The sequence below is a fragment of the Poecilia reticulata genome, linkage group LG13, assembly GCF_000633615.1.
Source record: "Poecilia reticulata strain Guanapo linkage group LG13, Guppy_female_1.0+MT, whole genome shotgun sequence".
Taxonomy (NCBI): domain Eukaryota; kingdom Metazoa; phylum Chordata; class Actinopteri; order Cyprinodontiformes; family Poeciliidae; genus Poecilia; species Poecilia reticulata.
This window is the reverse complement of record NC_024343.1, coordinates 30,579,431-30,606,168: the sequence shown is the minus strand read 5'-3', so window position 1 is coordinate 30,606,168 and position 26,738 is coordinate 30,579,431. Positions and strand designations below refer to the sequence as shown.

Genomic DNA, 26,738 nt, shown 5'->3' with positions numbered 1-26,738 from the left:
GACTTTCCTTTAAAAATTGGGAACCAAAAAGACATTTTCCACACAAATGTAGGCGTTTACAACTGTGTTTATTGTATAAAGACAAGACAGCTGGCGTAACTGGTCAAAAACTCTGATTCTGTTTTTTTTTAAGGTAGAAAAAAACTGGCTTGAACTACAGGACTCAATAAACAGCAATTAAAAAAAAAAAAAAAATCGGGATGGAAATTATATATAAAAATAAAGCAAATTACGACTACACAAGCGGCAAAGGATTACTCATAATCAAAAGGTCAGATTAAATACTACAGTACCAACACCTAGAAAAATGCTCCATAATGCTCGGATTCTATAGCGGTAAATAAAAGATGCTCGCTCCGTAACTGAAAAGCAAAGAGCAAGAGAGGAGGAAAGGGGCAGTAGAGGTAAAAAGCATGCATTTGTTCTCCGTTAAGCTCAGTCAGGCTGTTTCTTCCTGCCTTCTCGCGCTGTAGCCCATAAATACACACAGCCGCCTCTTCAAACCGAGGGGGGAAGATGGACGCCAGGCGTCCACGTCTGATGCATAATCAATAACATTCATTACGAGTTTAGAATATCTATCATCTACCACCTCACGTTCAATGCTTAGTGAAGATAATCCCACATCGAACTGGATAACGACGCGTGAGAAACGGGAGGCTAGCGCGATGAGACGGACAGGTTCCATAGTTGGTGACTTAAACTGTACAAAAACAACAATAATGATCAGCTGCAGAGGTCAGAGGTCACAGGTGTTGGGGAAAGAAGGAGGAGGAGATGCAGGAGGAAGCTACTGGGAACCAGAAGACGAGCCTTGGCTGCCCTGTCCAGGGTAACCGCCGTACTGGCTGTAGTACTGGTTCCACTGGTTCTGGTTTTGGTAGTACTGCTGCCACTGCTGAGCGTACTGGAAGAAACGAGGGAGGAAACAAAAGTCAGACTTCAATCCAAAAAGGCTCAAAATGGTCAAACAGCTTATTGTTTGATTGTCGTCATCTAGAACTGAAACGATTAATCAGGTTACCTGCGATTAATCGATTAACTGATGCAGACTAGAAAAAAGGCCATTCACAAAAAATACAACCCCAGCAAATATTATGCCAAAACTGTAAAAATGTTTACATTTAGCATTAAAATCACATTTGTACAGATGATCTACACAGAACTCAAGTTTCAGCTTCACTTGTTCAAAATCTTTAAAAAGAAAATTTATTTCATATTAAGCACATTTTCCTGTCCTATTATTAATTGGTTAAATTAATAACCAATTAATTTCCTCTTATACGGAGGGCGAACAGTGCCAAATTACTGAAAAACTCGGATTTTTAGATTAACTTCAAATTTTTATAGGAAAAAAAAAAACAGAAATTTCTGAGCACTTATAAAATTGATATAAAAATTTTTCTTCAGTAAACTTTGACTTTTCTGAGTTTCAAAAGTCAAACATTTGACTTTTCAAATTCAGAAAATTTCCAAGAGGACAAATTTTGACTTGAAACCCAGGAATTTCCAAGCATTGGTCTGGAAAATTTATAAGATAAATCTCAAAATTTCTCTTTTTTTTATTGTTTTTTGCTGCGTGAGGAGGAGACGTTGCCTGACCTGCTGATATTGCTGGTTGTAGCTCTGCTGTTGCTGCGCTGGCGGCTGCTGCGCCGGCGGCGGCTGCTGGTGGTGGTTGTAGGTCTGTGCGGTGGTGGGCGTCTGGCTGTAGCTCTGGCTGTATCCTGGGTACTGACTGTAGCTGCTGTAGTAGTTCTGGTTGTAGCTGCCCTGGTTGTAGCCCTGGTTGTAGCTCTGGCTGTAGCCCTGCTGGTCAAAGCAACGCCAGGTTGTAAAACGTCTCCGACTCCAAACCAAACCCCACCAGCTGAGGGGAAGCTGCAGCTACCTGGTTGTATCCCGTCTTGTTGTAGGAAGCGGGGCGGTTGTAGCTTCCGCCCGACTGCTGGTTGCGGTTGTAGCTGCCGCGGGTGTCCGAGCCGCCGTCACGGTAACTGTTACCCCACCGGTTCTGGCTGTAGCTGCCGCGGTTGTAACCTAGGTAACAAAAAGACAAAATAAATGACAAATCTCCATCATTTTAGGGAACAAAACTGTTAAAGCAGTTTAATCAGTTGTCTGTGCAGTGAACTATATGATGCTACGAGATCGTCTGACATATTTTACTTCTCTGCCTCATACGGGTCGATCCCCACAGCAGCCATTTTGTCCAGGTATCTTCTTCTCGCTTGTTGGCAAGAGTTTCTGCATATTTTCTTTTTGTTGGCCTCAAAGCGTCGCGCTGCGCTCGCCTACTAAGACGGCGCGGATCACTTCGGGTTCAGACTTGTGGGAACTATATATTAGATATAACACTTTGGGGTTTTTTTCCACTAAAAAGACAAAGCAGTTCCCCAGGTTCTGCCTGATTGGTGCGTTTTATTGTAATAATGAAAAATGTCAATAAAGTTAAGCGCCTCACCTCCTCTGTACCCGCTGCCTCCTTCTCCGCTGCGGTTCTGGTAGCTGCCACGAAACCCGTCACGGTTGTCGTAGCGCTGGTAGCTGCCACCACTGCCACCGCGTCCGCGGAAGCCGCCCTGCCTGTTGTCGAAGCGTTTGTCAGGCGGCGGGCCGGCCTTGCGGCCCTCCTCGTTGTACTGCTTCAGCAGCTTCTCGGCGTCTTCGCGCTGCAGCTCAACGAACGCCACGTCCTCCAGGAAGTCGCACGGCTCCGGCAGCGTGAAGTTGGCTTCGAGGGGCGGCCACCCATCCGAGCGGAGACGGGTGGAGAGAAACGGGGAGACAGAGACGGGGACGGGGAGGGAAGGGGGGGGGGAGGAGCGTAGTGAAGACCAGAGCAGCCACACCACCGGAAGACAAAAACGAGAAATAATTAGTACGACGCAAAGGCGACAAAAACAGAAGCAGATAAAGAAAGCAAAGGGAACAAACGTCGCCTCCAGGAGGAAACATTTGTTCAGACAGACAGAGAGGAAGGGGGACATCAGAAGAGACGGGGGACAAAAAGGACAACTAAAAAGTTGTAGTGAAGAGGGAACATCACCGCAAACCAAACACAGATCCTGGAACGGTTTTAGAAATCGACTCGAAAGGAAGCGACCTTTTAATGGCCGCCAACAACTAAATTTGGTTTTCGGATCTGAACAGGAAACGAGTCTCGGTTTGCAGCGTGTCCGAGTCTGAATGGAAAGTGGCAGAAAAAGGGACAAAGAATAGGAATCAAATTTATGTAAACTGTTTAAAAAAATTAAAAAAAATAAAAGTCCAGGTCTGATATCTGGTGGGTAAAAGGGGGAGGAGGGAGGGAGGGGACATCTTCCAAGTTTGATTTTAGAGACAACACAGAAAAAGTAAAATAAAAAAAAAAAGTAGATCGTTTCTTTTTTTAAAATTATTATTATTAATTTTTGTTTTGTTTGTTTAAATTCGTTTCCACAGCATTCCTACCTTTCATTTCTAACACAGCATGATCGGGCACATCCTTCCCCTGCTCATTGGTTTGCTTTAATGTTCGTTCTTTAAAATCCTCGTCCGTGGGACAAATTACAATAGCCTTGCGTTGAAAACCTTCAAAAGGACGCATTTTTCGTCTCCTTGCTGATCCATAAACATTTGTCTAGCAATGGTGACAAGAAAGAAGTAGAAGCTTGTTTGTTATTGTTTACTTGTAAAGGCTTTCCACTGGGAGGAAGCTGGAACCCTGCAATAGTCAAGTGAGAGAGGTTTGGCTTCGGTGTCAATCTACGGGTTTTTTTGGTTTCCTCTCGTCACTCCACAGACTCACCTCGAAGCCGGAACCAGAACCAGAACCCAATGACTGCAGAGCAATGTTAGTTTATCAAGGGGACCCAAAAAAAAAACAAAACAACAAACACTAAATTTTGTCGTCCGTTTGGTTAGTTTAATAAAAATATTAGGATGCACAGCTTTCTTATTGGTGAATAAAAGCAGATTTTGAGCATGTTTGTTATGTCATGCAGGCGATCGCTAATGTTAATTATTCATGCAGTTGGTGTGAAAACATATAGATTTGAAATATTTAATATTCTGCTTGATAAACGTAGACTAAAAGGAGAAAAATCAACAATTTTTAAAACCACGACAAAACAAACCGAGTAAGACGATTAGCCATGACCTTTTGGTCATTTTTACATAAAAAACAGCCGAGTAAACCCATAAGCAAACAAATGATGTAAAATGCTCTGTTTTTAGGACTGCTTTGAGGTGCCTGATGAAAATTCAATGCTTGAACCTTTCAAAACGAACAGCAGAGTTTCACCATCTCAAATGTAAGACTGAGACTTTTATCACCGCAGAAATGTACGAACGTCTTCCAGCCGACTGGCGATACATTTTTAAAAGTTAGCTAGGTTGCTAGCAGAGGTATATTAGCGGCTAGTTAGCGGTAGCCTCAACCGTATCGAGGTGTACAACGTAATGAAGATGCCCGAGTGCGAATCAAACGTTTGCCTGACTGAAAAGTCTCACGAGAGCAAAAAGAAAAAAACTAGTCCTGCCACAACAAAACTTAAGACTTACTTTAAAAAAAATAAATAAATAAAATAAAATTAAGAATTAAGGCCTTAATTTTCGATACATGGGTTAAAGACTTAAGGATGTATGGACACCCTGACAAACCATCCCGTAGCCGTTAACGCGCATTAGAGAACAATGTTTTCAGAGCGCTTCAGCTAAACGATTCAGACTAGCGGCGGCAGCAATTAGTAAACACCTGGGGGGAAAAATGTTCATCTGCTGAGTTTAAAACACAAACTACGACTCAGTCCACGGCTGCTAAGATCGATTATAAACGGCACAATGGAGAAACGTCGTGACGTGCAGAAGGCAGAGTGTCGGAAAGAGTTGGAGCTTCTTAAAGGGACAGAGGCCCAATTTCAAGGGGTTAAATACAGTCAAATTACTTCAATGTTAAGTAAAATGTTGCATATATCAAACTTAACTGTTACAAAGTGGCACAATGTGCCGGGAAAATATATAATACCGGCCCTTTAAGTCTCAAACAGTTCAGTTACTGAGAATATCTAGCATGTAATGAAGAAAAACAGAACGCATCACCTAAAAGCTCCTAAATTAAACTGTTGTACAAATATTTGCTTTATAATTTCAAGACGCAGAACAAGAAAGATCAGATTAACTTTTCTAAATGCAGTAGAACGATACGTTTCAGTGGCAAACCGAGAATTATGCCGACAGTCGGCCGATCGATCCCGGCTACGAACGGGCGGCGTAAACGTTTCTGGCTAAATCAGCAGAGTTCGTATCAAACGGGGCAGTAATGACGCAGACTTCATACTGGTTTAAAGAGATCAAGTAAATATTTTTACAGTAATTAAGAAATAAAAAGTTTTTTGTTTTCAATAATTCAACACTGTTGGAATAATCTGCACTCAGTCCAGGATTATTCAGTCCAGGTTAGGGATGAGATTTTAATCTCAACTTCCCTACACAAAAAAAAAACAACTTATAGTGAAGCATTAAAATTTATTGTTTCTCTGTTTCTATCAAAAACTGGAGGATAAAAAGTCTTCAGTTCGGCGTTTTGGTCTCAACTAGCCTTTTGTTGGAAGGACAATTTTGTTTACAAACACTTTATAATTTTATTGGTTGTTTCTGTTTGTTTATTTAGGATATTTAACATGTTTGTTAGAATTTAGCTTATTGAACTTTGAAAATGTCTCCTTACCTTTACGTTACTTGAAAATGGTATTAAAAAAAAAACAAAAAAAAACTATCGTTTATCACAATAACTTTGGCGACAATTTATCGTGTAGCAAAATGCGTTTCCGCGACACGTCTACCAGATCGAGTCAAAACGATTCAGAATCACAAGCTGAGAAACGGATAACTTCAGCCTCATTAGCTGTTCCACTAGCATAAAATATCCAATATGTAGAATATTCACTGAACATTCCAGAATCGCACGGCATTCTGGGAGATGTAGGCAGAGGACAGGCTTTAGCTAAGCAGCCAGCTGAGCCACAAACCAACTCTCTCTCTCTCTCTCTGGTTGCTTAGCAACAGCCTGCTGGGCAACAAGCAGTTTCAAGTTCCCCCCACTTTGGTTACCTAGCAACCACCTACTGAGTAACTTGCACAGCAGTTTCAAGTTTCGCCTCATAGCTGCTTAAAAATAAGAAAAAGTTAAAACTGGATAAAAACAGGAAAAGGTCCCGTCACTAGTTTGGCAGAACTTCAGATATTCAAGAAAAAATAAATAAAAAATCAATAATTGTTGATATAAACTGATATGAAACATTTATATCGAGACATTAGGAGGGTCGATGTAGACTTAATATTTTATGTGCTGGTTTAACGATAAGAACTATATCACAATTTTTTCTCTTTCTTTTTTTAGATATTCAATGGATGCGACTGCATTAAACCGCAATATTAGCCCCATAAACACAAATAGTGCTCCTGAAAACATTCCCGTTTGTTTCTTTAGGACACCGGTCACACAAGGAAAAGCGATTTCTATAAATAAACTGCAAAATTAACTGCATCTAATCATATTTTCCAAATCTGATCATTGGTTTTCTTTGTGGAATTAAAAGGAGAAAATGGCAAAAGCAATCCAAACAAAACGGATGGTAAAAAAAATAACATAAAATCATTAAAACGGAATCTACCATGACAACAATAAAGAAATTAATAACGATAAATATTTACATCATATTATAATTTTTTTGCACCAGCAGAAGCAAGACGTCCATTATTAAATCTGGACATAAACAATTAATAAAGATTATGAAAGAGGTCTGTGCGCCACGCCGCCCTTCGCTCCGACTCGCATCCAAACAGACACAAACTGCCGTTAACGCGCCACGTGTTAAGACTTTTTATTTATCGTTCGTGCTTTTTTTTTTTTTTTATTAGCTTCCTTCACGTTATGATCTCGTGAACATGCGGTCTGCTCTGATCGCTCAAAACGCGGCGGCCACCGTTACTCCCACAGACGGTGGCGTTCTCCTTCTGCGTTGGGGTCGTAAACGCCTCACACGGACGTCTGATCACGTTTCATCAACGAAGAATGAACGGCCGAAAACAATAAGCGGATTAAAATTTATCATCGAGATTTGCTGTGTGAACAAAACTTAAAAAAAAAAAAGAAAAAGAAAAACTTTCACTGGACGTCAACCATCGAGACGCACAAAAGGTGGCAGCGGCCACTGCGGTTTGACCTAATTTCATTACAGCTCATGTTTTTATAACGACAACAAAGATTATTATTATTAAAATAGCTCTATTCTAGTGTTAAGTGGCTAATCGGGTTCAGATGCCAGTTAGAAAGAAAATCTGCAGATTCAGTAAATTAATAATTTTTTAAACACCTTCCTATAACGGCAGAGGAAATTATGACTCCATCGCCAGGCTAAATTTAAAAATAACCACAAATATGATCAGTGTTGGGCATAAACCGTCCAATAAAAACAATAATTAGCTGCTGTTCATCATTTCTGTGTCCATGTAAAAACCCCACATTGTTCGTTTCCCATTTTTAACGCTCATCGCCTTTACTTTGTCTTATTTGCAATAAAAAAAAATATGACCAACTTCCGGTTTTTGGTTTGATGCTTTTAATTTGATAGGCCAACTTCCCACTGTTTAAATTATCAAACGGCGGCTTATTGGCAACAAAGACAAGTTTGAACAAGTTTGGTAAAAAGCATCAGCTGTAAAGGTGTTATTTTGTAAATAAGTGTTAAATACTGAGCTGTTCAAACTGTGGATTTGCTTTATTACATATGAAACCAGAGTAGTTTTTAGAGTACAGCTGATATTTTTAGTTGTTTCGGCTTTAAGAGTGGTGTAAACTAAAAGTTTATTTCCTGTAAATCACCATAAAAGCAGCATGCATGTAAACTAATTTATTGGCATGATGCTTGATTTCCCATCACCTCTTAGAAAGCGTGCTTCCAAAAATACATGCAGGTAACAAAGGAGTCATTTATGTAGAAATTAATCAGAAAGGCAAGAATAATTTGACGATATTTAATTATAAACACTACCTTCTTCTAAGATCTTTAATTTAAATAAGTATTTTTAGGTACAACGTGACTAAACTGATGAATTTAGGGTGGAAATGTTTCTTCGAAAAGAGCCAAATTGTAAGTAAAGTAGCCCTGACAGAAGGACAAAGCTGCTCTGACGGGTCCCCTCACTTACCTTCACTCACCTTTGCCTTGGCACGAACGCGAGTCGCGGCCCAGACAACGACAAACAGAAACAACTTACCTTCGCATACTCACAGTTTCCACAGAAAAGCCACACTAGACCCACTTACCTTCACACACTGGCCGAGCACAGGGAGCTGAAAACCCAAACGCCGTTAGTCACTACTTACCTTCAGGGTCAATTAATTTAAAAGTTAAAATAAAAACACACTCAAAAAAGCTCCATCTTTCTCACTTACAAGTAGCTTTTAAGAAAAGCCATCAACTCTGGCTTATTGAATTAGCAACAGAAGGTGTTTTTCTTACTCACCAGGCAGAGCTTACTTGTTTCTCAACATCTTTACAAAGTCATGGTTTACTTGTACATTTTTCACAAGACAAAACAGTACTGTAATATGACATGGGATAGATAATAGCAAATATACTGAAAACATGACATTGTTCTGTCGCTTATGACAGCCAGTAATCATTTTCTGTTACACGACAAGCAAGTGACAACAGGGTGATCAATGCTTCTTCTACTCTATAATACACAGAGACCCCCTGAAAGATAAATAAATAGTCCATTAGAGAGAAAGTGATCATCAGGGCACATTGACTCACTGTGGTGAGTGTCAGAACCGGGCGGCGGAGGAGCAGCAGTACCTGATCCAGGATGTAGTTGCGTCTCTTGCGGGCGGCGATCTCGATCAGCCGGTTCAGACACTGGGTGGCCTGCTGGATGAGGACATCCCAGCGGCCGGCGTAGTTCCTCTGGCGCCGCAGACCCATCACCTGGACAGGCAGGCGCAGGGGGAACGGTTGGCCAGGTTCACCGGGACCACATGGTACAACGTTAATCAACTTTGGGTTTAAGTTTAATTCAGTTTTAAATGTCATTTTTATTCAATTTTAAATGTAATTTTAATTCCGTTTTAAATTTAATTTTTATTTAATATGTACATTTAATTTTAATATTTAATAATTTCATTTTGGATTTTTTTTTTATTAATCAAGTTTATTTCTATAACATATTCCAGCAAATAAATTAATTTTATTTAATATATACATTTAATTTTACATTTTTATTTAAATGTAATTTTTTTGTTTAAGTTTATTACTATAACATTTCAGCAATTAGATAAATGTAATTTTAAATATTTTTTATTTATTTAATATGTACATTTAATTTTAATATTTCATAATTTCATTTTAGATTTTGTTTTATTAGTCAAGTTTATTTTTATAACATATTCCAACAAATAAATTAAATTACATTTTTATTCAATATTTAAATGTTTTCATTTTTTTTGTTTATTTCTATAACATATTTCAGCAATTAGATAAATGTAATTTTAAATAATTTTTTTTTTAATTTAATATATACATTTAATTTTTTATGTAATTACCTTTAATTTTAGTTTTTATTTTGGTTTGTTGGCCAAGTTTACTTGTATAACATATTTCAGCAATTAGATCAATTTAATTTGAATATAATAACTTAAATTTTAATTTAATATATACATTTAATTGTAATTAAAGTTAAATTAAAATGTGCTATACAAATAAAATTGACTGTTTCAAAATCAACTCCAAACCGGTGGGTTTTTCGTCTAGATTTAAAGGAACTCAGTGTTTCGGCTGTTTTGTAGTTTTCTGGAAGTTTGTTCCAGATTTGTGGTGCATAGAAGCTGAATGCTGCTTCTAGATGTTTGGTACATCAGATCTTTAGTACGTTGTGGTGCTAAACTGGTCAGTGATTTATAAACTAACAGCATTTAAAGTCTCTTATCTGAGTAGGGACTGGAGAACATGGTGATGTTTCTCCATCTTCCTGGTTTTAGTCAGAACTCCAGCAGCAGCGTTCTGTGAAGACACTGCTGCTGGAACCGATGTGACTAAAGATAAACACATGATGAGTTTCTCTAGCTCTCGCTGAGACGTTAGTCCTCTAATCCTGGAAATGTTCTTCAGGTGATAGAAGGCCGACTTTGTAACCGTCTCTATGTGGTTCTGAAGGTTCAGAGCCAGATTCTGGGACTGGTCTTTAGTTTCCAGCTCTACTAACTGTTGCTGTGATCGTCAGAGCTGACCTTCATCTTGTCCATGATGGCGTTTGTCCCCAGGATGTTGTACTTCTTGTCTGGATTCTCCTGGGCGTGTTTTATGGCCCACGTGGTTTTTCCACAGGCAGGCAGACCAACCATCATCAAAATCTGAAACAAGAAGCAAATAAAAGCTGATTATGTTTTTTTTTTTAACCATTATTTATTTAATGGTCGACACTTGAAGAGCAGCAAATCCCCAAAACCACTTTTTTCCCCCAGATAAGCTGAATGAACTGGGCCTTAAGGTGCCGACTTCCTGTTCCTGTGTAAACTCCTTAAAGGGGCAGCGACGTGCGTCTTCCAGCCATTTCACAGCACAATCTAGTAACTATACGTCACCTTCAGATGTTATAAAAATACGGCGCATTTACAGCTGGAAGGAAACTATTGTCAACGCAAAAGGGTTGAGCTGATTTGACGTAGTTTTAGAGCCAAAGCCATTTTATTTATCTGAATAAATACGTGATAATAAGAGAATAAAGTGGTAAATAATACAAAATCAAGCCATAAATTATACAAGAATTAGGGCTGAAACGATTCCTCGAGTGATTCGAGTACCTCGATTATTAAAATTCCTCGAGGAAAATTGACCTGCCTCGAAGCTTCGTTAATTTATGCTTTATCATTTAGCGCACCGTGTTTCAGCCGGAACATTATTTGCGTTGAGCGGAGCTCTGACTTCCGCCTCTGAGTTGTTGACGGAAGCTACGTGTTAGCGGCATAACGTCCAATCTTCAAGTTCGGCCCGCGGGGATTTTACTGATTGGTGATAATTCCGGGTTTTCATCGTTTTTGTGGGACCAATAAACATCCTTAAAATGACCGGCGCGATGCCGGAAGTTCGGCAGCCTTTCTGCTCCGGAGCTGCTGGTTGAACGGCGGGAAGAAGCCGAGGAGGATTTATACAGGTGAGCGGAGAGACTGAACACGGCGGCAGCTGATGCTTACAGGGTCAGAGCAGCTTTACGGACGAACCGCACAATAAACTTTTATCATCCCGGTCTGAACAAACGGGAGGCGGAACATGGCTGGTAGATGAGTTTCTGAACGGAGGAGCCGTAAATATCCCGTATTGCTCCCCCGGTCTACAAAAAAGTAACTGGTAGGGAAGCTCAAATGTGGAAAAAATAGACTGATGTTGATATCCGATAGTAACACTGGTGTTTTGGAAGATTTACCAATATTTTATTTCATAATTGTTTTTACTCGATTAATCGTAAGAAAAATCTATAGATTACTCGATTACTAAAATAATCATTTACAACAGCCCTAACAGGAATTAAAACACGAATCATTAAAACTTTCTTCTGTTAATGTTGAGTCTCATAAATCAAATCAACTTTTACTTTGACTCAAATATTCTGTCGTAGACTCGTATTCCAACAAATTATTTTCTCAGTATTTTAGCTCCTGTGTGTATTTAACCAAACCGTCACCTCGCATTCAGATTTGTTGGCAGGTCCCTTTGTGCCTCTGATTTTGTCCTCCATGGGAAGATCGTGGAAGAAGGTGTAGCCCTCCTCCGGGGGGAAGTAGGGCTCCCTCTTCTGGCCGAAGTTGAACTCGACGGCGCAGTTCTTCACCAGCACGTGGGGGAAGAGCGCGCGGCCCGCCAGCTCCTCCTTGGTGGTCCGGAAAGCAACGCCCAGGTTCACGCCGTTCTTCGAGAAGCCCATCGTCACTTCGTCGCCACTTTCAAAGTCCTGCGAGTAAAAAGACGGGAAAACAGAAACAGCGTTGCACGTTAGACGTTCGGCAGGTTTCACCAAATCCGATTGAAAGACGTCTGAAAACCATCGTGAATGAAGTCGAAGACCAGCGTCACGACGGAAACGTACAAAAAAAATAACTGCATATTTCATTTAGTAGCAGTGCTCGACTTGTTTGCACAGAACGCAGCCAGTCCAGTCAGTTTACGCTTACAAATTTTATATTTTAAAATCAGACAAAAGAAAAATTGTCTCCAAATCAGTTTCTTTAAATAAAAAACTTTTAACAGAAACTGCAGGTGTGAGTCTGTCTGGTGATTTTATGGTTAAAACTCGTTTTCCATTCAGCGGGAAGAAAATCCAGAAATTTAACTCCAGAGTAAAAATACTTCATAAAGTTACTCAAGTAAAACGCAGCAATAAATAATCTAAAAAAAGATTACTCTAGTAAATGTAAGTAGTTGCTCTGCTACAGAGCAACGCAGCATCATCAGATTACTCTGCACTTACAATGTAGCAGCCGACTACGTCGTTTTCACCAAACTTCTCGCCGTAGTCTGCAAACTTGCAGTCACTAGATTTCTTCCCCGTTCCTCCATATCCGAAAGAAAACGGCTCCTCGCCTGCAGGAAACGAAGAAACATTTTCCAATTCAGAGGCAGACAAGTTTATTTCTACAGCAACAAGGCAGCTCAAAGAGTTTTACACAATAAAATCATGAATCATGAAACTAGGAACACAGCAGACGCTCCACCAGGCGTCTGCTAATGGCTGCTGGCTAGTCTGAAGGAGCCGAGTGGCGGAGGAGCTAGGGCTGTAGTGATACAATAATCTCACGATACGATACACGATATTCTGCTCACGATACGATATATATTGCGATATTCAGCAAACGGTACAATTCAATACACTTTTGCGATTTTCTGAAAGGTTTTAGAGGGACAGAGTGATTTTGGTGACATTTTGTGACTGTTATAGAGGTGGATTGAATTAATTTAACTGAAAACTGATTAAAAGCACCAACTACAAAATACCTGGCTCTGGTTGGACACGACAGCTGGACAAAATGAATCAGAGAAGTGGTGAGAAAACATGTTTCTTTTAACTGAAACAGTACAAACTGTAGCTTAAATGCATTTGTAAAGTAAATAAAGTCACCAAGTATCTGCTCTGAATAGTTTGATACCTTTTTAACACTTAACATGTGAAGGAATCACTCTGATGACCTAATCACTCTCACGGCGAAGCAAGCAGTGAGTGAGCAAGGTGACAGTTAGATGATACGATACTTGAGGGTGAATATCGATTTTTTTCAAGGAAAATTTTTTTTCGATATATATCGCAAAATCGATATCGTTACACAGCCCTAGGAGGAGCTGCGTCTTGAAGGCGTTTTTCAGACACCATGTTGGGTGTCGACGTTCTCACCAAGCTGAGTGCTGCAGTTGTTGAGGGACCATCCGATCCGGACCACATGCGGGTCGGGTTCGCTGCTGGGCAGGTGCTTCACAGGAATTTCCTCGTTAATCTGAGGAAAACGTAGCAAAACGACACAGAGGCTGAAGGAATGACAAAACTTTCTGTATGGAAAAATGAGCTGCTTCACTGCGACTTACCTTCATCTCGTAGCAAACACGACCCCGAGTGACGCCGTGGGTCGCTCGGGCGCCGGCCCACAGGTAGGCGAACCCTTCGATGGTCAGAGGATAACCGCTGTACCGATCCCTGGACACCTTGAAGTGCAGGTCACAGTTATCTGACGAAAAGAAAGAGACGTTGTTAAAAGGTTTTAACCAAACGGCGTGAACAAATGAGGTGTCTGAAAAAAAAAAAAAAGTTATTTCTACGTTCTTTGAAAAACAGAAAAATGCATCAACATGATTAATTTGTAGCCACTGTAATTAAAAACCAACTCCAGAGAATAAACCTGTCACAATAAGAAATAAATCAACTATCCGCATGATAAATTAAAATAAGCTGAATAATTTAAAGTTACATTATTTGTCGTTTTCTCTTTTTACTAAAAACTGGATGATAAAAGTCTCGTCTGGCGTTTTGGTCTCAACTAAACCTTTTCTTTGAAGGACAATTTTGTTTACAGAGATTCATAATTCATTTTATTTGTTGCTTTGTGTTTTTATTTTAAAATGTCTTCATTTAATCAGAATTTAAAGTTTAATCTTTAAGAAAGTTTTCTGGTATTATTATGCCGTTATTTCTATTATATTACTTGAAAATCGTCTCAAAACAACAATATTGTAATTTATCCCAATAACTTCTGGAACAATTTGCCTTGAAGCAAAATTTGTTGTCGTGGCAGATTAATATTTTTAAAGGACAATTTTGTTCACAGACACGTCCTGATCTAATTTAATTAGTGGTTTTGGTCGTTTTATTTGTTGTGTTGTTTACAAAATTAAAGTTTAACGTTCTTTGAGAGGGTAAACTCATTATTATTATTATTATATCACTTGATAACATTGTTTTTTGTCTAATAATAATTTCTGGGACAATTTATTGTCCAGCAAACCAACATATTTCTCTCGTACAGAGAGATTTCTTCTGGTAAAATTAATTTCCTGCAGAAAATAACAAAACTGCCTCCTGACACCATTTAAAACTCAGAACCACCAACCAGGACGAAGGTTTGGTTCCCTGTGTAAATATAACTCACATGTATCAATTGTCACCATGGAGTCATCGACGTTCTCCTCTTCGTCTTCAGCAGGAGGCTGCGGTGTCCGAGATCTGCCCAAAAACACGACCATAAGATCAGGAACATCGACGTTCTGCTGGAGAACGCCGATGTGCAGCTCTGCTACCTCTTCTCCTCGCGGTGCTCGTAGTAGCCGTAGCTCCTGTTCTCCTCGTGCGGCCTCTTCCGGCTGTTCCCGCCTTTGCTGTCCTCCGTTTTGATTTCGGCCTGGTCTTGCTGTTCTGCTTTCTGCGGCTCCTGCCGTTCGTCTCCAACTGGCTCAGCCTCGTCTTCTGTTTCGATTTCTGTTTTAATTTCTAAGAGGTAAAAAAAAAAAAAAAAAAAAAAAGAAAATGATGCAAGAACTAGGAAAACACCGATTCTGGCTGATCGCCGATCTTTACAATTACAATTTTGACTGACGATTTTTTTGTCTGTAATGTTGCTAAATGTTTAGCGAGAAAATCACTGAGTTGGAAACAGTGGGGTAACTATTGCTAGCTGCAAACTAGTGTTGCACCAATTTATTGACGCAGACTTCCTTAGATCTGGGAGATCGGACACATCGCCTGATTTTATCCACCTCAACACAGGTCAAAACTCAGCCGCTGTCCTCTTCTGCTGTCTTGTGAGGGTGTCTTGACACACCGGCCCACCAGCTCATGTCTGCATGCTTGCAGTTACCAATAAAACCGCTCTACTGTTTCCAACTCAGTGATTTTCTTGCAAAATTAGTGACATTTCAGACAGAAAAATTTGGTATGAGCCAAAATCAGACTCCAGAGAAGTGCTATCGTTGAACTCATACTCTGCAAATCGTCACCAGCTGATAAATCGCTGCACCCTTAGCAAGAACCATTAACAGTTTAAACACTTTTTTAAACAAATACAATATTCAGCTTGTGATGAACCAAAGATGTCATAAAAAATAATCTGCTAATAACCTTTTGCGTTGTCCTCGAAGTTCGTCTCCGGCTTGCTCTCCTCCTCGGATACGGCGCTCGATCTCTGTATCTCTCCGTGACCGGAGTCTGAAGTTTGCCGACTTTCGTACGGCTCTGCTTCCGCCTCCTCTTCCTCGTAGTAGCCACCCGAATCTCTGCCCTCGTCTTCCTCTTGAGGGTTATCGCCATCGCCAGCATCATCCACGTCATCGCCTCCATAGTCTTGATCTTCTAATGAACAAGAAGAGATTAGAAATTAGCTGAAAGTTTAGAAAAACAATCCAGTGATTGGAGACCTTCTACAAAACGTCACACTGCAGATGTAAATATTGAGTTTTAGATTCACAAGCTAGCAAAAATCAGCATTTCCAGTGTATGGCTAATAAAATATGGTAATTTTGATCAATTTACAGATCATAGATTTGCAAACTGCACGAACAGCATCACTCCAAAACACAACTAATCGGAAAAATCAACACCATTTAATAAAAACACAACAAATATATGACAAAACAACTTCAACTAGAACAAGGTTTATTCACTGAACCTATAAGATTAAATAGTCAAACTGTTAAAGTAGTCAAAGAAACTAAAAATCTTGGAATTATTCTTGAAAATAATTTGATGTTTTCCAGAGTCAAAAATCCTAAATGTTCCTGTTTTGTCACATCAAGCTGATTTACTATATATATATATATATATATATATATATATATACTCAATAATTTTGTTCCATATTTCTTGCTTCATATCAGTTTTGGATAAGAAACCTGTAGGATGGCATCAACAGATACAAACTATTTAAATTTGGACATTCTGGGGAAGATTTAGCATTTAAAAGATGTTTTTAAATGTCTGAATAATCATCTGTAATCATTACTTTCTGATCTAAAAGTAAAAACGAACATTTACATCTTTAACCAAGGTCTAAAAATGACCTAAGTCTGGGTTGCTCATATGGGAAAATGTAGCAAACTTTATTTTAACACTGATCTAATAATTTAGTTTAGTTATTTGTTTTAGGAGCTCACTGACTGCAGTTTTCCTGCACATCACCAGTCTTTAAAAAGCATGATTGCTTTTGTCGATTTCAGCCAATACAGATTTTATTTTTGTTTGAAAAGTTGCTAAGTTAGCAACATTGGAATGACTACTGCTATCATGACCTGGTGAGCGATTACATCCGTCAGATTTTCACATAAAAGTATCGGCCGATCACCCAAAATTGTTGCCGATACCGATCACCTGCATCTCATTTCTCATCCTGCCTGTGCAGCTGGTCTCCTCTTTCCTTCAAACTGTGCAAACGCGCAGCAACAAATCCTAAGCGATGTGGAACCATGACGCACTGAGTGAATGGGGACGTTTGCGTGTTGCGGCAGAAAATTGAAGCACGTCAAAATGCATCAACACAACGAAGCTAATACGACGTAAAAACAATGACATACTTGACAGAGTTTGGCTACATCGAGGCTCACTGCAGTAAAAAAAGACATATGGAGGATCAGATAGCAGGTAAAGCAGCACAGCTACAAACACTCACCCGGATTAGCATGACGGTCAGAAAGCTAAACAAATAACCCGTAAAATTATTTAAGTCTCTGAGCTGCGATGTAAGACGCTGGTTCTGCTCTCGCTGTTGAACCGCTGCTACGCTACAAGTAGTAATATTTCACAGACGGAGCGCCGCTTCTGCTCCACCTGGTAGTGACTCTCACACTGAACCTCTGCTTAAAGCTGCAGCATCTAACTTAAAAAATACATTTTACATACGTATTAAAACTTTCGCTGTCCTAACATGAGACAGATAATCTCTGAAAAAATAATCAATCTCCTCCCTGCTCTGCATAATTACTCCACTCAGTCAGAAACAGCCACTCAGAACTAGCAGTAATCAGCTAGCCGCCGTGCTAACAGGAAGTTTTCATTCAGTAACTCTGGATTGTTTATTGTAATGGATCCTGTATTTGCCTTTGAATGTTAAGTTAAGTTTTTTGGCAATGTTGAGAGGTTTTATTTTGRCTCTTTGCATTATTTAGCCTCTTCAGAGCCTTCATATGTTATCAGTCTGTTAAAGATAGTATTACCGATAGCAGTACAATTTGCACAATGCCTGTTTTGTTTTTTTCTTGGAAAAAGTTATTAAAAACAAGTTTTTGTCTAAATTAAGGTGAATTCATGGTTCCTTTTTCCACATAATGTAATCGGTAGTGCTTATGATTAAAAAAATAATAATTATTTGATTGGTGTCGGTATCGGCAGGAAAAAACCTGATCGGCCACATCTCTAGTTTGTACTATGCATATTAAATAATTTTAAGCTCCAATTAATAGATCTTTGGTAAATTCATTTCAATAAGTGCTTGTAAAATAACTTTTGGAGACTATAATAGTCACAAGAATAATGTAAACAAGCATGTTTCTGTTTAAATGAATCTGTGACGGTAAAAAGCGGGACTCTACCTTGTTGGTCTGGAGCTTCCTCCTCCTCCTCCTCCTCCTCTGGGTTTTCCTCGTCGTATTCCTCCTGACCCGTTTGCTCCGAGGTCTCCTCCTCTGCCTCAGCCTCCAGGGCGGCTTTCAGCCTCTCCATCAGGTCCGCCTTCAGGCCTCTGGTGTCGAGGCCGCGGCGCTGGAGCTCCTCCTTTAACTCATTCACTTTCAGTTTTTTCACGTCTAAACTCATGGTTGCTCCGAACGGTAAACTCTCGAGTTTTGTCGTCTTTCTTAAGTGACAAAACAAGAGAGAAAGCAAAAACAAAAAACACACATGATGGTTAGCCACAGTTTACAGAGTGGGGCTGACTTTCAAACGGATCAATTCTGCGCGGTTTCTCCGCCGAACGGAATACGTAATGGTGTGGCTAGGCTATGCTAGGCTAGCTAGCAGTGCAGCATCAACACATTGAACAGTTAAAAGTTCGTGCGTAAAAACACTACGGTACATAATTACAAAATGGATGTTTGTAGATATGCTCCATTAGGTAAAAGCACTCACTAGAATGCTTCTACGGCAAGCCCTCGCTGCAAACCGCCACTGTACGGCTAAAGACGATAACCTTCTAAGCCTAGCCTAGCTAACATCCCTAGCATGTTGCCTTAAACACCGCCAAGCGATGCGAAACAAATGCATTTAACACGGAGAAAACAAACCTCCTTTAAGTTACACGGCTTTTCATGCAGGCCCTGCTGTCAGTGCATCGTATGTACAGTTTGTAATACAGCTATAAAATAAAATATGAAGAAAAATCAAACTGAGGCCTACCTCCTTTGACGCGAGCTGCGCGGGTAAGTCCGGGTAGGAGACTGAAAGAAACGCTAGCGCCCCCCAGCGTCATTAACTCAAGGGTAAAAATATTGGCGCATGCGCAGGGCGGAACAGCTCGCTCTCTACTACTACCAAGTTTTACAGCCCGAAATATGGGTCAGAGTTTACTATCTAAAAACTCCTGAGTTCAAACAAAAACGAAACTCTACGATCTTTCCTTCCCGCAACCATCACCATCTACAATAAGTCTTACTTTAAATGAGCTACAACAACATTTAATTTCCCTATGGGATCAATAGAATATTTTTACATTTGAATTTGAATGTTAATTACAACTAGACTCTACAACAGGAGAATCCTGTCTCCTTTAACAAGGAACATTAATACCACAAGCATAGGCGTAAGAAGCGGGGAGGACAATATTGGACAGAGCCACATTTGCTCGCCCCCCAATAATTTCACCGCAGTTGCGAAGAATTTTAAAATCTTCCACTCGCATGCTTTTATTTTGAAGGCGCACAACAGCAGAGCGCTTCCTCCCCCTCCCCCCTCTGAACGGCTCAGAGTAAAGCAGCAGCAGACGGAGTCAGAAACTCCGTTTGAATGAAATAAACTGTATGTCAGGAAGTTTGCCTTCAATATCGCTCTGTTATAACATCTTGTTGTCAGTTTACTTTTATATATAGAACTAAATATTTTTGTTTAAGCCGTTTTAATTCTGGGAGAGTCACATGTCCAAAATTTTATTGCTAACTGTTTAAAAGTTAGCTAGTTTAGTCACAATGATTTAGAATGAGACTGAAACAGCAGCGAAATGAGTCTTTTTATTATTTAAAGTGAACAACACCTGATCATACTCGACCACTTAACATGTATTTAGATTATATTATATTATATTACATTACATTGTTTAGATATTTAGGAGAACAGCAGTGCTAGAATGATACTGAAGAAAGATGAAGAAGCTCAGGTGAGGTCTTCATTTGGTTTATTGAAATATGTATTAGCTGTTTTTAATTTTTAAATAAACTAAACTATTTTATTATGAGAGGAGCAGGTCAGGGAAGGCATAGGAGATCCAGGTGGCGTTTCAGAGTGTGAAGATATAAAAATTATATTAATTATAATAGAACCACAAAGGAGAACAGGTGAAGACTGATGTCAGGTTGATTTCTTTCAACGTTTCAATATTTTTTTTAATTATTTCCAAACTATGAGGGTAATTGGTTAATGGCTGACCACTTTTAAAGCTTGTCTTAAAACCCATCTATTTTACTGGGCTTTCAACTCCAGCGGGATCTAGTTTTAAATTGTTTGTTTGTTTTTAAACTGTAAGAGTTTGTATTTATTTATTTTTTTTATTGTTATGTTGTGTTTTAATGTACAGCACTTTGTATCCGCGGTGGTTGTTTTAAAGTGCTTTATAAATAAAGTTGGTATGGTACGGATAAGAGATGAGAAGAAAAGTGCTTGAGGAGAGGTTTAAAAATAAATTTATGAAAACTTTTGCTACATAGTAAATAGAGTTGAGATGTATAATAATGTAAACATCTGAAAATGAAGTTGTTTAAATTCTCATTCTGTATGATAAAAACATACGTTTTATCTTTAGTTCACATTCTGACACTGTACATCACTGTAGTGTTTGTTGTAAATACATGAATCCAACATCAGGCTGCAGAGAGTCAGAGGGACGAAGAGACAGAAACACATAACTGTAGATATTTTAGTTAAATGTTTATGGCTGAAAATGACAGGAGAATAAAAACCTTTAGTCTTTTTGCTTCAGTGTTTTTATGTTTGGTAAGTTACTGAATGCAGAGCTGGAAAGTGAGACTGAGTTAACAGTGAGGAGCTAAAGGTCTGTTAGACGTGAAAAGTATCATTTTTATTTATTTTGTATATCAAATTGTTGCACTGATGTAGAGAGTTGTTCAATAAGAACTAAACTTGTTTTTTAGATTTTATTTTTGTTGGTCAAACTGCTGTATTGAGTTTAAAACGGCTGAGTCTTATTTTATGAGCTGTTTAATACTTTGGTTTTAGAAAGAGGTAGAACCAGTTCAACTGCAAGTCAATTTATATCAGWGCATTTTGACCAATAATCAAATGTCTTTTGACCAATAAGATGTATCAGAATCTGGTAGCCTGTCTGTGCTACCAGAGTATTTATCTTGCTAGTTGTGAGGCAAATGCTAAAGTGAGTGTTCATCCTGGATTGACGGTCATTATACTATGCATAACTTTAATCTGATTATTGGATTAAAGTTAGAATACTTGTTACTGAATCCAGGGTCAGATTAGAGTAACGCGTTACTGACGTGTTGATGGCATAAATGTTTATGACATTTCTGCTCAAGCTATTTACTGATCTATCAGGTTTCCGATATACACCCCTCCTCCCAATGACAGACTCGTTCCTACGCCCTTGGTCTCAACCCAAAATATTATTCAAAACTATAAAAAAATTAAAATAAAATCACTTTTGCAATTAAGAGGATTTTTTCCAATGCGATATTTGTGGAAATTTTTTTTAAATATTTTGTCATTATATCTAAAATACTAAATATTAAATGTTGTGTAGTTTTAAAGGACCCCAAACTTTTTCCTGTGAGGGCCACATAACTATTCCCTTCTCTGGTTGGGGGCCGGAGTCAGTTTGTAACAGAAAAAGTGTTACGCGTTTATATTCCATTGAGGGAAAGTAACTTAAATAACTTTAACATATGAATTCCTCATATGTTAGCATAAAGGCTCGTTTTGAAGTATAAGCTGCTACTTACAGGCATTGCTTGAAGAATTCGACCTGGAATGAGGCGTTCATAACAAACACGTGTTCATCTGCTCTACCGCTAGCAAACAACCGTACTGATTAATTAACATAAAAGTCAAGCAGTTCCCTAAAAGTCCAACAGATGGCAGCAATGCGCCATGCAAAACAAAACACCCAGTTTACAGGACACACTTCCTGCTAAAGAGCCCCCTGGTGGTTAAACCGGAAAATACAATATATGAAAAAAAAAATCTGAACGCTCTCTGGTATTGTTCAGGGGGCCGGAACCGGCCCGCGGGCCGTAGTTTGGGGACCACTGGTTTAAGTTAAAATAGATTAAAATGTATAAAAACGCTAAAATGTATTTATAAAATGCACTTCAATGTACAATGGAGTCTGTATTATATAAATACATTTAAAAGGTTTTTTTATACATTGTAATCTATTTTATTAATCTCTTTGGATTAAAAATCATGAATAGGCTAAAAAGACTTAAATGCCTATATAAAATACATTTTAATGTGGAATCTGTTTTCCTTACCAACCAGTTTTACACATAAATATATTTTATGAACACATTTTAAAGTTTCTTTAGCCTATTTATTCATTTTCATCCATTTTAACATATGAAGTACTGTAACTGTTTAGTTAAAATAGATTAAAATGTATCATCAGGCTACAAAAACCTTTTAAATGTGTCCATAAAATACAGATAAATTACTACAACTGTTCATATGAACCTTACGGTGACCACACAGGCCAATAATGAATAAAAAAAAAAGACTCAACACAAATTAACATGTTTATTTTACACCTTAATTTCTCTAGCAACAATTACAAACAGTTTACAGTGGCCAGCAATCACAACTAGAATCTCTTAGAAACTGCAGCAGGAGGAGTTTCCAAAGAATAACCTCTTGATATGGTCGGATGCTTGTTTTGTCTGACTAAAACTCACTTAAACCCATAAAATGTGAAAATGAGAAGCTTCCAAATGATTCCTGTGATTAACGGATGTTAACTGTAAGGTAGTGTGGTGCTGTACAAACTTATGCACAGCAATATTTATAGTAAGCATGCAAAGTCGACCATAGAAGTTCACTATGAATATCATAGCAATGCCATTGTGCAACCACTTGCTCAAAACCTGAGCAGATGAAAGCGCCGCAGTGCACCGAGGTCCAACCGTCCCCCAGCTGTGCAACAGGGGGCGCCGTACACCTGGCGGCGGTGTTCCGGTTCCTCCTCCACCCTGCACTGCTCAGGTAACATCCAGTCACTTTGAGGAGGGAGCAGGTAAGGAGAGCAGCAGCCGGTTGACCTCTCTGAGCTGAGCGTCCAGCGTCTCTGTGGAGAGCGACAGCTCTGCTATCTGAGTCTGTAGGCTCACGATGGTGTCGTTCAGCTCCTCCTCCTTTCGCCGAGAGTTTGCGGCCTGCCTGCTGTACTCCAGCACCATGCACCCGCCGCCGATGAAGAAGATGATGGCCTCGCCCAGCAGCTCGGCGCCCAGCTCCGCTGCGGCCTCCTCGTTCAGGGGCTTGATGCTGGCGCCTCTAAACCCCATAATGCGCATCTTCGTCCTCATCTCAATCCAGTGATAAACTGAGCAGAAACATACAGAGACGGTGAAGTCAGGCCTTTCAAAGCGGCAGCAGAAAGGGTTTTGATTTGCCATTTGATAGCAAATCGAGTAACTTTGTTAACTTCAGTTGTTAAAAAAAATCTGACTTAAAATCAGAGTTGGGTAGTAACTGGTTACATTTACCCAATTAAAATACATCCATCCATTTTCTTACACTCTTGTCCCTGGGGTTGGGGGTTGCTGGTGCCTCTACCGGGTGAGAGGCGGGGTCACCCTGGACAGGTCGCCAGTCTGTCGCAGGGCAACACAGAGACACACAACCATGCACACACACACTCTCACACCTAGGGGCAATTTGGAGAGGCCAATTAACCTGACAGTCATGTTTTTGGACTGTGGGAGGAAACCGGAGTACCCGGTGAAAACCCACCATGCACATGGAGAACATGCAAACTCCATGCAGAAACCGGGCCGGGAATCGAACCCAGAACCTTCTTGCTGCAAGGCAACAGCTCTACCAACTGCACCACTGTGCAGCCCCCCAATTAAAATAATTTGAGTAAATTTTGAGGAAAAAAAAATCACTTTTAGGAGTATTTTTGCTTGAGTAACTTTACTATGAAGTATTTCTGCTCTTCTGCGACAGACTGGCGACCTGTCCAGGTGACCCCGCCTCTCGCCCGAAACGTTAGCTGGAGAGGAACCAGCACCTCCTGACCCCACTGAGGGACAAGGGTGCAAGAAAATGGATGGATGGATTCTTACTCGAGTAAAATTTCTGGATTTTCTTCCCACTGAATGAGAAACAAACACGTTTTAACCAAAACTTCACCAGACTCAGACACTCACCTGCAGTTTCTGTTAAAGTTTATAAAGTTTTTATATTGAAAGAAACTTGATTTGGAAAATTTTTATTTTTCCTGATTTTGTTACTTTTTGTTACTTATATGAATTATTGTCATTTTGTTCCTTAAAATACCAACATTTCCATGTGACTGTATATTGTGGTCCGTCTGATGATGTCATTTTAAAATATAAAATAATTGGTGTTTTGATCAGTTACTCAGTACTTAATAAACTTTTACCAAATACTTTTTTACTCCTACTTGAGTACTTTCTTGGACGGAACTTTTTACTTTTACTTGTGTTCAGGTTTTGAACTCTCCGTCCACTTCTGCTTAAAATAACATTTACTTCCTGACTTAATATCTTGAAATTTTGCCTGTTCTCTTTAAAACGTTAAGTCCCATCAAGCTGATTTCTAAAACACACATGAACGAATCAAAGCAACACTTCAGGTATGTTTTAAATGAGGGAATAACTTTATAACTTGATGTAAATCTCAGAAACATAATACCGCCCCCTCCTGGATTATGGAGATGTTTTATATATGAATTCCTTGACCAAATGCCTTCAATCACTGAATCGTTGTGCTTTAAGGTTTGCAACAGTCGCCTTACACACCTTTGTGAGTTTTATGCAAAAGCTGAATGGCCTCCTTAAAGCGTACGGAGAAACAATCCTGACCTATAAAGCTCTACTCTGCTTGGCTCCTGCATACTTAAAATCTCTCCTACAAATATCTGTTACTTCTCATTCTTTACACCCTGATAACATTTTTCTTTTGCACGTTCCACCTGTTTGAACAGAAAAAGGGGAGCAAGCATTCAGTGTGGAATCAGCTCCAGTCTGAACTGATTGGATTTATTTCAAGCGGTTCTTAAAAACATGCAACGTGATTCTATTAAGCAGCATCATTGCTTTTGAATTGTTTTGTATTTGTTTTAAACTTGTGCATATGTGTTAATTAGCTTTTCTTTTGTGTATCCAGGTTGTTGCGTGTTGCGGACTTCTGCTCAGGTCCCCCTAGAAAATGAGATCTAGATCTCAACAGGGTTAAATAAAAGGAAACAGTCCTTTTAACTGGACTACACAGACTCAAAGGAAGTCATTTGGTGAAAAAAAAAACACGTACGCAGAGCAGTAATTAAGCCAAAACTGTAAAAGAATATATACATTTTGCATTTAAGATAAAAACACCTTTGTACACTTGAGGAATTTCAGCCAAAACTCCTGAAAAGTGAAATAGTTTTAGCTTCATCACACGCAGATGGCAGCATTTTCTCATCTGGAGAATCGGAATAAACAGGGCTGGATTAAAGTGTACACCACACATTTCAGATTGTTTTCTGCGCATTATTTTCCTGCCGCTTTCTAGCTACAATTGTGTGTAAAATCCCAAAATAAATTGAACGTTATGGTTCAAACGCCCCAAAACATGAAAAAGTATGAATACTTTTGCAAGAACAGTAAATAAGGTGGAGATAGTAATACTATGTTTAGGTTTTCTATCGGTTGAAACAGCTTTTTGATAAAATGTGGCAAATTAGAAGCAGTAAGTATACATATCTTCTTTTAGTTTTTTAATAATCAGGACTGCTTCTGTCCTGTCATGTCCTCACAGCAAGTCTTTTCAATGACAAAACAAGAACCGCCCACTTTCAACCATGCTTGGCTCTCATTCGTCGAGCAGAAAAAATCTCAAACACGATTGGATGCTTCGTCTTGTCACCTTAAATCTCATTGGTTATGTCAGCTTTCCTTGCTGTACCAAACCTCCGGGTCACTGTCAGTGTAGTGCAGAGAAATAACAGCCGTTAGCTCGATTACTCACGCTGCGCCGGCGGCAGGCAGACGTAGGTTTTAAAGAACTCGCTCCTTCGAGCCCCGGCTTTGATACGGTTCGCCACAGGCTTGCTCATCTGCCTCACGCCGAGGTAGAGGAGCTTGGCGATAGGGAAGGCACCGACAACCATCTTTGGCGGAAACACTTCTCACACAGTGAGAGTGCGCAGAGGATTACGTGATGACGTTTAACTGTCGACATTACGTCACAGTGGGTGCACTTCTTTTACAGCTAGCCGGTGGCTAAACCGGTTGAAAGTGACGACGAGCCGGTGTGGGAACGGTTTTTGTTTGTTTTACCATCATATTGTACTGTTAACCTACCGACAATGACGTAAATAAAATATGAACTACCAGAAATCACCTCTTTGATCAATCAATCAATCAATCAAATTTTATTTGTATAGCACATTTCAGCAGCAAGGCATTTCAAAGTGCTTTACATAATTAAAATAAAAACAGAAACAATCAGCGAGAAAGAGAGAGATAAAAAAAAAACAAAAAACATTACATCATTAAAACGTCGAAAAGAAAGAAGAAAAAATTAAAAACATTAAAGACATAAAAACATGGAAGTAGGACATTCCTGCCCTTCACGGAATTTAACTACCTAGTAGAGGACTCCGCCGTCCTTTGGCAGGGGACGCCGCCGTCCCACACAGAATTTAACTAACTTAGAGTTAGGGGAGTCTGCCCTCCCGCGGACTTTAACTGCTTTTATTAAAAAATTGAAGACATTAAAGACCAGTAGAACCAGTAGAACCAGTAGGAACCAGTGGAACCAGTAGGAAC

At 39.4% G+C, this 26,738-nt stretch overlaps 2 protein-coding genes across 5 annotated transcripts; both read right to left on the bottom strand.

Moving 5' to 3' along the window:
- Positions 1–49: 49 nt before the first annotated feature.
- hnrnpul1 (heterogeneous nuclear ribonucleoprotein U-like 1) lies at positions 50–19,001 on the bottom strand. 4 transcript variants are annotated; one of them, XM_008426517.2, is made up of 16 exons: positions 18,901–19,001; positions 18,099–18,361; positions 15,637–15,867; positions 14,820–15,009; positions 14,672–14,745; positions 13,614–13,753; positions 13,426–13,525; positions 12,508–12,620; positions 11,725–11,991; positions 10,274–10,396; positions 8,847–8,975; positions 3,454–3,622; positions 2,465–2,734; positions 1,892–2,040; positions 1,603–1,812; positions 50–907 (listed from the first exon to the last, which is right to left on the bottom strand). In XM_008426517.2, the coding sequence occupies exons 2-16, from the start codon at positions 18,319–18,321 to the stop codon at positions 791–793; spliced, it is 2,505 nt and encodes an 834-aa protein (XP_008424739.1). In that variant the 5' UTR covers positions 18,322–18,361; positions 18,901–19,001; the 3' UTR covers positions 50–790. The 4 variants fall into 4 exon arrangements, with proteins under 4 accessions (XP_008424739.1, XP_008424741.1, XP_017163648.1 ...); XM_008426519.2 differs by having other exon boundaries at positions 1,603–1,809; XM_017308159.1 differs by having other exon boundaries at positions 15,637–15,864.
- Positions 19,002–22,460: 3,459 nt separating this feature from the next.
- On the bottom strand, positions 22,461–26,125 carry opa3 (outer mitochondrial membrane lipid metabolism regulator OPA3). Its single transcript, XM_008426511.2, has 2 exons — positions 25,936–26,125; positions 22,461–23,281 (listed from the first exon to the last, which is right to left on the bottom strand). Exons 1-2 carry the CDS (start codon positions 26,075–26,077, stop codon positions 22,953–22,955), a joined length of 471 nt encoding a protein of 156 aa, XP_008424733.1. The 5' UTR covers positions 26,078–26,125; the 3' UTR covers positions 22,461–22,952.
- Positions 26,126–26,738: the final 613 nt, after the last annotated feature.